The sequence below is a fragment of the Capra hircus genome, chromosome 16 (genome assembly GCF_001704415.2).
Source record: "Capra hircus breed San Clemente chromosome 16, ASM170441v1, whole genome shotgun sequence".
In the NCBI taxonomy this organism is placed as follows: Eukaryota; Metazoa; Chordata; class Mammalia; order Artiodactyla; family Bovidae; genus Capra; species Capra hircus.
The window spans coordinates 24,947,090-24,965,217 of NC_030823.1; the positions used below are offsets into that span (position 1 = coordinate 24,947,090).

Sequence of the window (18,128 nt, forward strand, 5' to 3'; positions counted from 1 at the left end):
CACAAATTTATGAAAAGCAGTGTCAAATTCATTTAACTGTTTTTGTTAAGGACAATTGAAGAGAAACACTTAAAACTGCTTTAAATAATAGACTTTCTTTTTTAATAAAGAAGGCTGCCTCTTTGAAAAACTATGAACTTTCTGCCTTAAAAGCAGTCTCAAGAGCCATTTGTGAAAGAACACAAGAATCCCCGGAACTTGGAAATAAACACGATTGGTGTTTATTTGTGTTAGTTTAAATGCAGTAGCCCTATGTGTCAGAAAACTGAATCTGCAACACCTAAGTTAGGCTAAGCAAGCAAATAATGTCAGCTAACATGGCTTTAATCTACTAAGTAACTTTAAGTCCAAAAGATCAAAGGAAGTTATAACTAAAAACAGTCCTTCGTGCAATTTCCCTGTAGAAGCAGGAAAAGGCTAGAAATTACATGTCAGCTTCATATCCTGGCTTGCTGACCTTGTGCTCAGATCAAGCCCCTCTGTATGCCAGCTGTTACCATTACCGAGACCTTGCCCCCAGGGGTTAAGTAGGAGAGAACGTCTCCTGTCCTATAGGAGAGCAAACTCGAAAGTTCCAGCCCCTAACATGCCTAATTCAAAGCAATCTGCATGTGCTTGTCATTCGGTCTGTCCTGCCGCTCCGAGGAGCTGCTCCTGCGACTCTCTGGTCGCCCTCTGCTGTGCTGTGCTCCTGCGGCCACTTTCGGCTGTTGCTACTGCAGTCACTAGCAGACCAAACCGAACCAGGAACGCTGCTTCTCTTAACAGAAGGGTAATACATTTATTCATGCTTCTGTGAATGTATTTGGGGAGAATTTCTTTTAAAGCTGAACTTTGCTGTGTGCTTCTCAGATTAAATTTAAAATTCTAGTTCACAGTTTTCTTTCAGTGTAAGCTTTGAACGGCATCTGAATGCATTAAAATGCCTCATGAAGTGTTTTGAATGTTAGTCTAGCACAGTAGGGTAAGGTAAGCTGTTTCTTAAGGTTTATTCTAATGTGCTTTCTTTATGAAGTTGGGAAGAAACCTCAGATGTCAAGTTGTTTAGCTGTTTCATGCTTTGAGCTTCTTTTTAAATCACTTTCTAATCAGAGAAGTCAGAAAATAAATGCTTCTCTCATTGCCAGTTGGTCAAAAAATAGATGTAGAATTGTAGGAAGTGCTTTAATTACTTTTTGTGAATTAAATGTTGTAAGAAAATAATAAAATATTAACATCTTCCAGCTTTTAAAAAGAGAAATTGGGGACTAAGCTTGGGAGCCAAGCTTCCATAGCAAGTTTAATTTTTATCAATGTTCGTTTTAAACACAGAGCTTGCTCTACACTCTCAAGTTGTTTTTGAGATGATTAAATGTTTCATGTATTATGTTCATTTTAATGGTGGCAGTAAGAGCTACATTATAATTGGATTTATTACCCATAGTAGAAAGCAGAATGTATTTGCCATGTTTACTTTTGCTTAAAATTAAAGTGGATGCTTTATATGTGACTGGTAGAAAATTTCAAACTAGATTAACTTGTGAAATATTTTTACATTTTGTAGCAAAATGTGAAAATTTTCTAAACCAAGTGGGTAAAATATTTGCAAAAACTGGAGTATATCATGCAAATCATGGACAGAACATAAATGATTTTTTCAGGGATAATGTAAAAAATGGACAGCATACTTTACAGTTTGCTAAAATTTTCTGTAATAGGTATTCCTGTTGAAAAGAAAAGAATGAATATGTCCTGTTTACCCACAAGAGGGTTATCTTAGATAATAGTATTTATACTTAAGAAAACTCCAGTTCCCTTTGATGGCTGGGAAGTCACTAAACTGTGTAAATAAACTCTAGAATGTTCTACTGGTAGACAGTGGCTTTACCACTTCCCATGGTTTTAATGTCTGCTGACACATTTCTACTTTTTAAAGTATTAAACAGTCTTGGCATTATTTTTAAAATATCATTAAAAAAATTATTGTACTTTAAAAATTACATCTCTTAATAAACTATCCTATGCTTTCATTGCCAGATCTTGAGTATTTTATTGGTTGATTATACTTCATTTGTCAGTTTTTGTTTTAGTATACAAAGATAAGACAGAGTATTTTTTTATGTGTCTTCTGTTTCATATAGCTTGCATCTTAGACATGGATTATAGAGGTATGAGCATGAGCTATTTGAATTGATTATGAAAGGTGTGTAATGTTTAAGAGTCTGAAATGATTGACCTACAAAGCAATGTAGTAAAATACATGTTAACCTTGCCTAGGTCCAGGAAATGATTTGTATTATAAAATGGATTTGTCCAAAATTTTAGTCTAGTTCCAGTTGTCTTTTTAGTGTGTATTAAACCACTCAACCCTTTTTTGGTAACGGGAGATCTGCCTTTCAGTGTTTGCTGTGCATCAGTTCTTTACCTTTCGTTCTAACTACTTTGATTTCTGGGATTGGATCAGAGCCACCCTCAGCAGTACAACTCTTACAGCTCAGTATGGGTGATGGAAGCCTTGACACACTGACTATATGAAGATTTCTGATTTTTCAAAAATTGCAGTTCCTTATCACATCCTAACACGGGAAAGAAAACTGAGTGTTTAGGATCAAGACAAATGAACTGCTTAACCTCTCAGCCTTTTGGAAAAATATAAAGCAAAAGAACTATATATATGAATAAAGCAAGACTTGGGGAACAGGGTGGCCCTTTGTTCTCTCTCCCTTAATTTCTATTCTTTTATCATTTTAATCACTATTCAACAGGCTCACTTATTTCAGGCTCACGTATTAGATTCCAAAAACACTGTTCACAGGGAACATGGTAGGTACTTATTGTATGCTTGCTAAATAAGGACACTCACCTATTGAACTGAAAAATACAATTTAATTACCTTTGTGAGCAAATGAAATTCCCACTTGAACAATGTAAATGGAATTTCAGTTCACCTGATACATACAGGAAAGAAAACAGCAGAATTCACAAGCATTTATAATGGTAATTTAAGTAAGGAACAGAAAAAGATTTATGGAAGATGTACCCAGACTCTTCCTAAGGGTTACTTTACTGATCCAATTCAAGTAAGAAAAAAGCAATCAAAATTTGATGTTTTTCTAAGCTGAAAGTAAATCTCAGTGTCCTTTATTTAAGTAAAAAGATGTCTTCAATTGTGTCTCATACAAATACCTTGAGATATGTCTTCCAAGTTGCTCAGTAGACTAAAGGATACCCCTGAGACTTGATTTGCTGAACTCTGCAGGGAAGAACCCATTTGGGGAGCTGCTTGAGGAAATTTGATTTGCTACTTCTCAAACTTCACGGAACAGCAGGGAGCGGAGCCTGGTGTCAGATGCTTAGCATTGGTGGGAAAAGCTTAGATAATTCTTCAGTGTAGGATGAAGAAACAACAGGTTACCATTTAAATCAAACAACTTTCAAGCGCTTAATGATGATTGATCTCAGGTTTTGGCTTTATGGAAGACGTTTTAAAAATTCCTTCACATTCTTTTGCTTCACAGTATGTGGATGTAGAATTTTCTTATTTTGATTTATCTCTGTGATGATGTTTTCCTTTCAGCTGCTAAATTTTGAGGTTTTGAGATGTATGAAATATTAAACATTCATGGTGTCTTTAGACTTGCTTGTGATCTTTGTTCAACAGCATGAGTCAAGCTCAGTCATATGATTCTGTTTCTACTGGGGAAGAGCTATAGTGATACAGACAGATTGCTCAATGCTTTATGATTTTAATTGGAGCAGAATAATTTCAGATGAAATCTTATGACCTAAAGATAGATCTATCACATCTTGGGGGTTCTGTTTATTACCAAAGCATCTTGTGATTAATTGTTTTTTTTTTTTTTTTCTTTTAGTGGGATACGAGGCTAGATTAGGAGGTCTGGTTTCTGGAGGCTGTCTGACTCTAGAAATGGAATGTTTAAAATGCTTAAAATGCAATCAGAAGGCTTTTTCTTTCTTTTTCCTTTCCTCTTCCTTCCTTCCTCCCCTCTCTTTTTTTTTCCTTCTTGCTTTCTTCCTTCTTTCTCTTTCTCCCTTTTTTTCCTTCTCTTTTTAGGCAGAAAGCTTTAGGGAGCATGCTCTTTTAATAGAGAGGCTTGGGACTTCACATTGGAGATTGACCAGGGGTTGGGGAGATATTTTTTACTTGAGGGTTAAATAAACTTGATAGTCAAATTGGCCATATCCTATACTCTATTCAGATGATCCATAAGTATGGGCTTGGCCAAAGAGTTCACTCAGGTTTTTGCATAACATCTTATGACCAACCCAATAATTGAGACCATGTGACAAGTTGTTTTATATATCCACAACATTGTTCCACATGAATTTCACACTGTTGCCTCTCAAACTAATGTGTTGTTGAGGATTTCTCTTCCCGGCACCCTTGTCCCCACCCTTATAACTTCAGTGGTAACCCAAAAAGAAGTAAAACTAATCCAAATACTATAATACATGTCTAACATGAAGTACCAGGTCCAAATGTTTTAGAATATACAGTAACAGTCTGCATTTCAAGCAATATTTTTTGAAACAGTATTGAATATTTTGAGAGTTAGTTGCTTGCTCCTATAATTTGATCAGCATTAATTAAATAAAGTATAAATCAGTAGTTCTCAATCCTAGCTGCACATTAGAATCATCTGGGGAGTATTTAAATAATGCTAATGCCTATACCCCATTACAATATGAATTAAATCATAACCTCTGGGACCAGAGCCCAGTGTCTGTAATTGTTTCGTATTACCGAAGTGACTCTAGTATGTAGAAGGAGTTGAAACCGCTGTAATAGACTTGTAACTTTGTGAATATTTGTTATATTGAGTATGTTGTTCCCTTCAAGACTTGCAGCAAAGTCCAGATGAATGTCTCAGCTGATTTTTCAGTTAGATAACAACTTTTTAGAGGGCTTTCTAGAGTTTTTTTGAAAGACAAGAGATTGACATTTTTAAAAAAAATTAAAGTATAGTTGATTTACAGTGTTGTGCCAATCTCTGCTGTACAGCAAAGTGACTCAGTTATACATATGTATACTTTCTCTTTTTAAATGTTTTTTTCCATTATGGTTTATCACAGGATATTCAGTATGGTTCCCTGTACTGTACAGTAGGACCTTGTTTATCCATTCTAAATGTGATAGTTTGCATCTACCAAACCGAGACTCCTTCAACATATCTGATTATAGAAACTTCTCTAGTTTCATTTTGCATATTCTTAGTTATGAAAATGAACATAAAATCTTCAGATTTAGGGTTAAATTGTTCCCACATAATATAATTGAAACTCATCTGAAATAGGAATCTGAAAACAAAAGAATACTTTCTCTTTTTTAAGAGCATTGATGCTTATGGATATAATATTTTCAAGTGTGGGGAGAAGTGGTGAATATTTTGTGGAACGATGATTTTGGTGGATAAACTTGGAAAAGAGAGCTCTAAAAACTGCTTTAATAGCTACAGTATAGTGATAGGGCTCTTGAAATGTATTTTTAGATAGAGAAGTGTTTATATTGGAAAGAGAATGTTCTCGACTGTTATTTATCCCAGACTATAAAAGATAAACTTTCTTACACCCACATTTCTCTTCTCACATAGACCTGCTACCAAAGGTACATCAGATATAAAACAAGAGAAAAATGAGAGTAATGTTTCCACAGCAGTAAAATTCCTATCACTCAGTCCTATAATATGAAGCTCAGCTAACTCATATCTAGCAATAAGACTGTTTTCCAAATTCAGGGTCTTCAGATTTGCTATGGCACTATGTATCTTCTAACATTGTTTAAATCTTATCTGTCAATACAGTTTTGTAAATCGGGGCAAGGGCAAAACTGTATCTGCTCATTTAAATTTTTCTTCTGTATCATTGCACTGTTTGTAAAGGTTATGATTGTTGTTTAGTTGCTAGGTCAGGTCCAACTCTTGTGCAACCCCATGGACTGTAGCCCACCAAGCTCCTCTGTCCATGGGATTTCCTGGGCAAGAATACTGGCGTGAGTTGCCATTTCCTTCTTCAGAGGATCTTCCTGATCCAGGGATCGAATCTGTGTCTTCTGTATTGGAGCAGAATCTTTACCACTGAGTCACCTGGTCAATGGACATGAATTTGAGCATACTTCAGGTGATAATAGAGGACAGAAGAGCCTGGCATGCTACAGTTCATGGGGTCACAAAGAGTTGGACACGACTTAGAGACTGAACAAAAACAGCAAGTATTATGAATGGTTTTTGTAAAAGTGAAGCATATACCAATTTATCGGTGCCTTTATCAATATATATCTTGTGTGTGATCCTATTTAAGAAGTTATATAAAAACATTAGGTGTATTTCATTTCAAAGATGTGGTTTGTTATTATAAGTTGAAACTACCTTCTTGATAATATAAAGTTAAAGGAAACAGTGAGTTTTCATTGTACAAGAATAGTGATTCCTTGCTTTCAGACTGCCTAGAACTCAGTTTGCTTTCTCATGGTGTGATGGAAAGCATAGTAGTACCTAATGGGTTCTTACAAAATGTTTGCTTAGTAGTATAGATTCTCAAATGTATAACATTGTTTCCTTGAGAAAATGGCTTCTAATTTATTGCAGGTTATGCTGTAAGGGAAATGATATCAATAATGCCTTATTTTTGTAGAGTTCTTTGCAACACATAAAATGCTTATAGGTGATTAAATGAAGATATTTAAAGTGCTCTTATTGAAGGAGAGTTTTACCATAGAAAGTTCATGAACTCAAAGAAAAATAAGAAAATTTAATTTGTTTCAGAAGGGAAGAAGATTGTTTCTTGATTTAAGACTATACTTTTTAGTTCCCTAAAAGGACCTGATTCATTGATTAAAGATACAGATTTTGCTGCCAGGTAACAATTACATTATTTTAAAATAGTCCAAATACTACATGACAACCAAAATCAATCCATCACCTTGCTTTTTACTGTTTGCATTTTGTGATACATGGGTGGATAGCACTTCTTTTAACTCAGTGAAATATGTCTCTCACACTCTTGAATCCTGAATTGTACCATTTAAAACTGTCTTGGGAAATATCGAGTTCAGAGGATATTTTTCATGTGGACCTTCAGACTGAATTTTATATCAGTATCCTTCAGTGGTCCTATAAAAGCTAGTTGAACTTGGCATTGCCCTAAAAGCATCTTGAGATTGTTAGAGAAGCCTTACTTTTAGAGACATGCTGGTCTGAGATTAAATCCCAGCATGTGATTTGGATTAGTTACACTATATTTTTGACCTTCAGTTTTCTCTAAAATGGGTTTAATAAGATCTTTGTAGAGGTATTGTGAGGGAAGTGTCTGACACAGTGAGATGTTAAAAAAACCCAAAACACACACACACACATTTGGATAGCCCTTTGAAGGGTAATGTGTAGTTAGAGACGAAACCTGGCTGGTGTCTTTCTACTATCCAGTTTTAATAGCTCCACTCTAGAAGTTACCTCAGATTTTCTTTGTCATTTCTCTGGTGCATTTAGAGAAGCTATTTATTCTCTGGCCATAGCACTAAATATTAATAGGTCATTTTGGTACCAGTGATAAGAAATGAGACCATCAAACAATTTTAGGGGACTGATTTCATATCAAAACAGGTTTGGTGCATAATGAATAGAGGTACTCCCAAACTGCCTTTATACCTGGAGTGGAAAAAAAAAAAAAGACGAGGTGCTTTATATCTGAAGATCCAGTCTTCCTCTCTAGGAAGGAAGAATTCCTATTTTCCAATATCTAGTACACTTGAAAGAAAAAGATTGTCACATGCAGTTACCTGGGCAGGGTGCTTCAATTCACATATATTACACTAAAAAGATTAAATCTGATTGGTTGTTATTTCTATGCACACAACAGTTTAGGGGCCTGAAATAAGCCATAATTAAACTTGGTTATCAATTAGAACTTCTACTGTTAAAATTTGGTACTCTTCTCTGTCTTAATTAGAAAAATGGACCTTTTGTTTCTCTGTTAATTGTTATCTTGTCTGCTTTCATTGGGCATCATTTTGCCATTGCTTAGGCCTAATTCTCTTGAAGCCTCCCCGCCTAGTTGTGTCTTTGCCTTGCTATACAAAGTGTTTTTTTGAACCAACAGTATGGAAGATTAGAAGATTTTGTCACCCCACTCCAAATGGGCTGTATCAGAATCTACATTTTGGCAGCATCCTCAAGTGATCCCTATGTTTGAAAAATACCATATCAGTGTTGTGTATTTTGTCTAATAAAACTGTGTTATAGGGAACATCACTCTTCTTGAAAAAGCTGATTGTCTACAATATGGAATCTTGTTTTTGATACAGTCTTGCCATTTATTGTTAAGTTTGGTGTTATGAATCTAATGAAGCAAAGGGTTGTTCTGGAATACATTGTCTGAGCTTATGGAATGTAGTTTAGCAGAAAGCCCTCAAAACCTCAGCATCAGACTTCCTGACCTTAACTGTTTGAGACTCTGTGCCTCAAGTTTTTCTTTGGCAAAGTAGAGCCACAATGCCTGCCACACCTGTTTTTCTGAGGGCTATTAGGAGGATAAACTCGAGTGAGATCATGTGTGTGAAAGTGTTTGGCAATACCAAAGAGGTGTGCCATTGTAACTGTTGATGTGGATGAAGATGTTCCTTCAGGCTATCTGAGCCTCGTGTTTGTCAAGGGTAGTGATGACTCCGCTGGGTGGTTACTGTGGTAATTGGAACATGTCTGTGTAGTCTCTTCAACATTACATATAGATTTTAACTTGACAGTTTTCTGGCCATACCAGCAGTTCTGGCTTCCAGTTACAAGGAGTTACCATGAGGTTTTTGTAACCCTTTTATTAATATTAATAGTGTGATTGCATCTTTTGGGTGGGTTGTGTGTCACTAACAGACTTTAATAAATGATATGTTGATGAATAACATTTCCATAATTTTCTCAGTTCCTACTATGATTATATGATAGCATTTTCAATGAGATACTACTTTTAGTCTTAGAAGCAGGGTAATTTCCTTTTATCTTACCAGTGTTAGTGTCCTGAGCCCCAAGCCAGAGTAGGATGTAATTGTTTGAACCTTCTAATCACGTGAACTCTGATGACTTTTCTCTTTACATTTGATTGGAACACCTCTATATTTCTCCTCTGTTTCTCTGTTTAATGCTTATGAAACTAGTCGTAGTAATTTTGGTTCACAGATAGCTTTGGTCCAACAAATAATAATTTATGTTTCCCCAAATTTGGACGCAATGAGATTGAAAACCATTTTCTAAAAGTTTGTATTCATCTGCTCTTTCTCCTTAGCTAGGTTTTGATTTCCTGCTTTATCCAGTTATTTGATATATTGTGTAGGGTGTTATTATAAGAGAGCTGGTATATACTGGAAGACAAACAATTTAAAATGCATCCAGTGAATAGATGACTATTAATCCTTTAAGGTAAAGTAAATTTGTTTCTGTTCTTGCATTTTAATAATAATTATCTTCTGTTCATTATTAGTCACCATGCTAGAAACTTTACATGTTGTTTCATTAATATTTTATTACTATGAAAACAGCACATTTATAGTAAAAGTTGCAAGCAGTACAAAAAGTAAAATATGAGTCTTCTCTATACTTCCAAATGGCCCAGGGCAACACTCTAGCAGGAAACAATGTAAGCATTTTCCCATATTCTTCTGGAAACTATCTACATATATACACTAGCCATATATGTGAGTCTTCCCCACTTTTTCAGTGAAATGTGTTCATACCACATTGGCTTTTCTGCACCTGGATTTTATTCACATATGAAGAGGTATTACTTTGGACTTCTTTCCCTAGAAGTAATCCTGATTTAACTCACTCTTTTTTATTGTACAGAATACCAAATTTATGGATATGACAGAATTTAAGTCCCTATTGATAATTTAGATCATTTCCAGTTTCTACTGTTACAGGCAGTGGTGCAGTCAACATCTTTCTCTGGACATTTATCTTTACACATGGCTGAAGTATATCCAAACTGTGTAAACCCTAGTAGAATTGTGAGTCAAAGGATGCTGCTGCTGCTAAGTCGCTTCAGTCATGTCCGACTCTGTGCAACCCCATGGACTGCAGCCCACCAAGCTCCTCTGTCCATTGGATTTTCCAGGCAAGAGTACTGGAGTGGGGTGCCATTGCCTTCCCCGGAGTCAAAGGATGAGGGTATTTTAAATTTTGAATAGTAATGCCATGTTGCTCTTTCAGAAGGTTACGTTAGTTTGCTTTTCAAACAAATTTTACTCTAAATAGAGTCAAGACTTTGAGATTCTAATAATGTAAATAATTTGACCCTCATTCTCAGTAACTAGTAGAATCACCTTTAAAATTTAGACTCATCCAGGCCATTTCTTCTAAGCTACAGATATCACTGATGCCATTTTAAAACAGTTTTGGCTTTGAAACCAGGAAGCATCATTTCATATTTTTTAAATATTCTCCTCACTTAAGCAATAATAATAATTCTTTCATTGTAAATACATAACCCTTTATGGTTTAAAACATATTTTTACATTTTCAGAGTAATCATATGAGGTGGACATTGATTTGTACCCTGATTTACACTTGTGAAGAACTGAGGCCCAAAGAAAAAAAAAAATCTTAGATTTTAAAATGTAATCCAAAGATGGTCCTTGGCCCAAGGCCTTATAAGCCTCAGAACCGATAAAGCACTCAGAACATAAAAGTGCTAGTAGAAAGGTTGAAATAGGAGGTGTGAGATTAGTGGCTTTGGATATATTGATATTGGCCTGTTATACTCATGAACAACAGGAAATACACACTAAAATACTGGCTATTGGGCCTCGCCACATCTCAAGCCAGAGCCTCAAGAATAGCTTTCTTTTGGCAATCCCTGTGTGTTATGGCCCTGGGGAAAACAGGTGATTTCAACATAGCTCTTCTAAAGTCATTCATTGTATTTGTTTTTTTTTTAACTTTTTATTTTTACTTTATTTTACTTTATAATACTGTATTGGTGGATTCATGTCAATGTATGGCAAAACCATTCATTATATTTGATCCAAGACTTATTTTAAACTTCCACTGTAAATAATAACTGTCACTGCATTTGTAATCACATAGCATTACATTTGTCACAATAGTTCCTTTTTATAATGTTGAATCTTCCTCTAGCTCATCACTTTCACTGTTCTTTCTGACTGAGATCAATTTTTTTTTCACTTGTTTCAGTGAAAAAACTTCAGTGAAAGTCCTAAAGAAACAAAGTCTTTCTCTTTGTGGCCTTAAAGTCAACTGTTGACTTTAGATGGAAATTTTGCCATTGTCCTGGTCACCTGAATTCTTACACAGATACATTAATTGAACTTAATCTGTAAACATTTCTGAGAACAATTTGTGCCAGCTTTTGCTTTTTCATCATTTTTAACTTATAATCTGCAGCTTATTTATATGTCAATTTGATTGTTCCCAGTTTATGCTTAAAGAAACTGAATCTTAGAAAGCTCATGTGAGTTACTTCAAATACAAACCAAAGTCACAGTTCAATTATTCTTTACTATCCACTCATACCTACTTCATTACAAGAAGTCTCCAAGTTACCAAACAAGTTATGTTCCAAAAGTTCATTTGTAAGTAAGTTATTTGGCACTTGAACTGCAATTTACCACACCGGGGGGAAAAAATGTTATAAATCATGATTAGGTCCCTTGGCTGACCTGCAAAAATCTATTTAACTCTTATGTAACTACAAAATGATGCTTTGGCAATAAAAACAAGAGAGAATGGTAGCTGTCATTCTTGTTACACAGAAAAAGAGAAATTATTTTTCCTGATGAGAAATAGAGTCAATGAGAAGACAGGGAAACAGAGACATTTTGGATCATCTAGAGGGGGCCTCAGGGTACTTTCACGAGCAATCAGGGTTGAGGTCACTCTGTCTGAAAGTCAGTTTCACCTGAACCTTGAGGGTTTTTGTTAGATACTTCTCCCTAGCCTAACTCACCTGATACCTATGATTAGCGGCAGTAGGAGTGATTGAATTAAACCAAAATAGACTCTCTGAAATATTAACCCACCTAGTGTGGTCAGAACAAACCAATAGACCCAAAAAAGCGTATTCCTATTCTGTCTGTCTTGATAAAAGGGCCAAGAGGAGGTCCTGATTTTCTCAGCAGATCTCATCAGCGCCAGTAGCTTGGCTGAGGTTCGTAGAGGAGTCTTGGGAACATGAGTCATGGGTAAAGGCAAGAGAAAGCATGTGCCTTCCGTGATTTCTCTAGAGCATTTGTACAACGAGAGTTTCTGATGCTGAGAAATGACTACATTTTTATCTCATCAAGTGATTACTTCTTACATTTTCTAGGTGGTCTTTCACTTAACTGTGAATATAAACATCTTAAGTTTCAGTTAACTTTTCATGAAGTCCAGTGCCTTTTTAGATGGCCCCTGATTAGTACGTTTTATCATTTTCAGAACATTTGCACACAGCTTTTTGTTTTGTTAACAACAGAAGAAAGGATATATCCTTCAGTAAATGGAAACTTAAGGGAGCAGATCTTGCTGAGATGGCAGATTAAGAAAGGGATAGAAAGAAAATTAGAGTCTGTGCCTCCAGGATCAGTTTAGGGCTCTTAACCAGTTTATCTACACTGTCTTCCCACTAGTTGGATAATACGTTTAACTACAAATGCTCTGTGTTGGGGATATCATTTGAATGTTTTTTAGTGGGTATTTATACCCGGAGTGATTGAACTGAAGGACAGGGCATTTTACTACAATTCAAAATCTTTCTCAGTGGTCATTATAATAGGAACTTGGGACTAGCAGACCACTTTTCAAAAGTGACGCTAAGGCTGATGAGAGAAGTAGCATCTACTTGATTTATATATACGTTTGATATTTATAAATGTTATATCTTTTCCACTAAAATCATGGGGTCGCAAAGAGTCAGACACAACTGAGCAGCTGAACTGAACTGAACTGAACAATGATGTTCCTTGGAAGAATAGCTGTGCAAACTTAGTGTTTTAAAAAGCAGAGACATCACTTTGCCAACAAAGGTCTGTTTAGTCAAAGCTATGGTTTTTCCAGTGGTCATGTATGGATTGAGAGTTGGACCATAAAGAAGGCTGAGCACCAAAGAATTGATGCTTTTGAACTGTGGTGCTGGAGAAGACTCTTGAAGGTCCCTTGGACAGCAAGGAGATCAAACCAATCAATCCTAAAGGCAATCAACCCTGAATATTCATTGGAAGAACTGATGCTGAAGCTGAAGCTGCAATACTTTTGGCTATCTAATGCAAAGAGCTGACTCAATGGAAAAAGCCCTGATGCTGGGAAAAATTGAGGGCAAGAGGGGAAGGGGGCAACAGAGGATGAGATGGTTGGATGATATCACTGACTCAATGGACATGAGTTTGAGGAAACTCAGGGAAATAGTGAAGGACACAGAAGCCTGGTGTGCTGCAGTTCATGGGGTCACAAAGAGTTGGACATGACTTAGCAACTGAACAACCACAACAACCAAGATTATCTTCTGGGTATTAGTATTCAGATTGAAACATGCATTGTTCTGGCATTCTCTGCTCAGAAAGGTCCCTGTTGAGTAGTTTATAATCTGGGTGAAAATATGCATAGGAATCGTCCTCATGGGTGATGATTTCTTCTGGTACCTGTGTGTCTGCCAGAGGTGGCGAGGGACTGGAGAGAGATTTCTCCTGAAGTTGTTTTGTCTGCTCTGAAGAATGCTATGCCAGAGGGTTAGTGAGCCAAACAATGGTTTTCTTTTTTATTCTTGGCATCATGTATAGGTCAAATAGCATTGATGAACCAATAGCATTTGATGATCCATTTTTCTTACTGCATTTCCAGCTTTTGTATGTGTGTTGGTCAGAAGGTGGTAAAGTAAGAAAGAAGGTTGTTTTTGCTTTTGTTTGTTGACCAGGCAGAAAAAAATATTACTGGTAATTTGAAGATTAATTTTTCCTCTATATTTAAGGCCTGGACCCTTTGATAGAGGGGAAAAAATTAATTTAAAAATCTCACTTGAAGCAAATCCCAGCCATAGTACTATTTTTCTTATGTGCAAGCAATATTACCCTATAGGACATAACATAGAAAACAAGTTAATGAGATCACGACAACTTAAGTTTATTATTTTTTTAGCATTATATTTGTTGGTTTAGGGGACAAAACTTTTGCATCTGATATCTTGGTGGCCACAATTCTTAGCTTAGCTGATTAGCTTCTATTTTCTTTTGTTTATTTTTATTCTAAGACCTAAGTGACATAGACGGAATATCATATTTCCTTGACATTTTTAAAAGATGTAAGACATTCTTAAGATTATTCACATTATCTTAACCCACACAACTAATTGCCCTCACAAATAATCACCCTCGCCCTTCACTTTGCCTGTTGTTTCTGTATCAGAACACCTCAAGCATGATATTATTGAAAAGCTAAAGAATGATATTGGTATCCCCTCTCTATTCTACCACCTCCCCACCCCCATCCTAAAAATATTCTAATTCTTTTTTTTTTAAATTTATTTGATTACATATTGTCTTAGTTGTGGCTCGCAGGCTCCAGAGCATGTTCAGTAGTTGAGGCGCATGGATTTAGTTGCCCTGCAACATGTGGAATTCCCCAACCAGTGATCGAACCCACATCCCCTGCATTGCAAGGTGGATTCTCAACCACTGGACCACCAGGGAAGTCCCCAAATGTTCTGATTCTTAACTGATGATTTTCACATCTAGGATGAGGAGAGAAGATAGATAGATACTGAAAATAAGAGGTGGGGCAGGGAGGAAGGCATGGCAGCCCACTCCAGTATTTTAGCCTGGAGAATCCCCATGGACAGAGGAGCCTGGCGGGCTATAGTCCATGGGGTTGCAAAGAGTCAGACATGACTGAGCAACTAAGCACACAGGGAGGAAGTGGTCAATGGGACAGGAGAGGGTTCTGCCTGGTGTGGCTGGGAGGAGAGAAGAGGAGGGCTAACCTACCAGCTGGTTCTGTTGCACGAGTGGTAGGCCTTCCCCTAATGCTTTCACAACTCCTGCAAGAACCCTTGTTTTCAAAGAGCTATTTAAAAATATTTTTCCCGTCTTTTCTACATAATTGTCTGACTGTAAGTGGTTGATTTTATATTGTTTTCTTTCTTAGGGTCAGGAAACTGGAGCATGGCTATGAGCAACGGAAACAGCGATTTTATGGTTCTGAGCAATGGCAGCATCGCAACCAGTGCTACCACGCCTACTCCCCTCACCCCCTGTGATGGAGACCCTGCAGCCCAGCAGCTCGCACCCAAAGAAGCACCCAGAACAAAAGTGAGTCCAAATGGATGCCTGCAAGTTAATGGCACCGTTAAATCATCCTTTCTGCCTTTAGACAACCAAAGAACGCCTCCGGTGTTACCCCAGTGCTGCCATCCTTGCCCATACCATCACCCTTTGACTCCCCATGACAGTCACCAAGAGTGCCATCCCGAGGCTGGCCCTGCAGCACCTCCTGCTTTGGCCTCGTGTTGCATGCAGCCACACTCAGAGTACTCTGCATCTCTCTGTCCAAACCATTCACCTGTTTATCAGACAACGTGCTGTCTTCAGCCCTCTCCATCCTTCTGCCTGCATCATCCGTGGCCTGACCATTTTCAGCATCAGCATGTGCCGCAGCACATAGCCAACATCAGGTGAGTGGTCCGCAAGGTTTGCTGTGCTTTTGCATAGACTGATTCCATGTGAATGTGACTGCTTGTGTTGATTTCTCCAAAAGGAGGAGAGAAGAATGTATCAGGAAAAGGGAATTAATGAAACTGCTTACTTTGTGGATTGTGTGAAGGCTGTTAAAATGCAAATGAAGTATTATTTTATCTGTTTTATCTGGTGACTTCTTAGTCAGTTAAACCCTCTCTTCCTTATTTTCCTGTTGGTGAGCTGGTTAGGTGTCCCTGCTAGGCCTTGAAGTATAAAGTTCAGTAAAAAGATTTATTGTCAGTAATTTCTATTATTAAACATGGGAGATGGATATATTTGTGATGAGGCTGCCTAAACAGGAGTCTTTATTTGCTGCTATTGATAGTGATCAACATTTATGAAAAATAAGTATAAAACCAGGTGCTTCATTAAGGCTGTACTCACAGTTTCTATTCAGATCGTTTGGCCGATTATGTAATATGTTGAGATGATACAAAAGAAACAATTTCTTTCATAGCAGGTAGGACCTATAAATCTGTAGCATAGGACTTTTAAAAAAATATGTTTTGTAAAATAAAGCATGTTCAGATCTGGTAGGTTGAAAATACTAGAAAATCTCTGCCATTGCCAGTTCTCCTTCCTATCTCCCGCCGTGATTTCTCTGTTATATGCTTTCCAGCTTTTTTTTTCCATGAGTAAGTTTAAAGTCACACATACTGCAGGTGAGCAATCATAACATATTTTATAAAATCCTAAGTACTTAACAGAGACCAAGAATTATATTTTTTGGTTGTTAAAAGAGCTAGAAGAGGACATTCTCTTTTAAAATTAGGGTATGATTTTTATACAGGGAAATGCATATATCTTAAGTGTATGGTTTGATCAGCTTTGACAAATGTATACAGTAGTATAAGGCATACCTCGGTCAGATGTAAAACATTTCTGTCACCCCAGAGAGTTCCTTTATGCCACTGCTTAGCCATTCCTTCTCTCTTCACCAGAAGCACTGTTCTGAGTTCTGTTACCATAGATTATTTTGTTTGATTTAAAGCTTCATATGAACAGAATCATACAATAGGTACGCTTTTCTATCTGACGATTTTGACTCAACATTTTTGAGACTACCTAACTGCTCTGTGTGTTACTTTCCCTTTTTATTGCTGAGTAGTAATTCATTGTGTGCAGATAGCAAATTCACTTGTAAGTAAAGGAGTACAGACTTCCAGTTCTAAAATAAATAAGTCATGAGGATGTAATGTACAGGGTGGTGACCATAGTTAATAATACCGTATTGTAAAGTTAAAAGTTGCTAAGACAGTAGATCTTAAAAGTTCTCATCACAAGAAAATTAATTTGTAAATATGTGGTAATAGATGGTAAGCAAACGTAATGTGGTGATCATTTTGCTGTGTATACAAATATCGAATCATTATGTTGTACACCTGAAACTAATGTTATATGTCAGTTATATCTCAATTTTTTTAAAATCACATCCAGACAGGGATTAAGTGATAAATACTTTTCACTTTTATCAGGTTTTAGATGCTGCTGAGATTATCTGGTTTCAGTCCTTTGAAAAGAGAGGAAGAGAAAGATTGGGAAAAGGACAAGGGATGGGAGGGAGGGCATGGGGATCCTCTGCAGCGTGTTTCTGCAGTTGCTGAATAGTTTTTTCCTATCAGATGTGAGACGTCTTTTAGTTTATAGAACCATGGTGAAAGCACTCACCAAAGCCATTTCTTAGAAGATTGGTCCTGACAGCATTGCGCAGCATGGCTAGTTTCAGACTCTTTCCACTTTGAATGAAATAGTATAAGTGATTAATTTTAAAATTATATGGTCATAAATATTGATGTTTTAGAACCATAAATTATATGGTTTCAGGATGTGAGATGATATTTTGAAGCTGATCCCTCCTTTAAAAACTGTCACAAAATAGTAGAACAATGGGCAAGAAACCAATTGTTTCAACATGACAGACATATCTGTACTTTCAGGATTCTGACTTAACATTTCTCAATGATCTAATTTTAAAGGAATGAAAGTCCTATATGCATATGACTTTAAATAGAATGGTATTAAAAAAAACAAACTAACTTTTTAAAAGTACCATATTTGCCCATCAGGCAAAACTGTAGAAGAAACTGGAATATTATGTGAAATTTTTTTCATATAAGAATTCTATCTCAAGAATTTGAACCTTTTGATGAACTGTTTGTAACAGACATAGACTTTTTTTAAGATGCCTGTGAAGGAATGGTTGTGTGTCCAGTTGTGTATATTACATACTTTATTGTAAAATATGTGCTTCCAGAAATTCTTCCCTATCTGCTACATTTATGTATTTAACATGTATATAATCAGTAGTATTTACTGAATATTTATGTGTGCCAGGCACCAAAGACATAATTCCAAATGAGATGAGACTCTTTTTTTCCCTTCATAAAACTGTAAGCTAGTAGGGACGGAGACAGGAAAACAA

At 36.5% G+C, this 18,128-nt stretch overlaps 1 protein-coding gene across 3 annotated transcripts in view; it reads left to right on the plus strand.

Moving 5' to 3' along the window:
* DISP1 (dispatched RND transporter family member 1) overlaps positions 1 to 18,128 on the plus strand; it is a 220,626-nt gene that overhangs the window by 147,430 nt on the left and 55,068 nt on the right. For 2 of the 3 annotated variants that reach the window (XM_018060190.1, XM_013970119.2), the window contains exon 2: positions 15,117 to 15,642. In XM_018060190.1, coding sequence (XP_017915679.1) covers positions 15,117 to 15,642 — 526 coding nt within the window. Of the gene's footprint in view, positions 1 to 573; positions 773 to 15,116; positions 15,643 to 18,128 lie in introns of those variants that run through there. The other variant, XM_005690504.3, reaches the window with a different exon arrangement.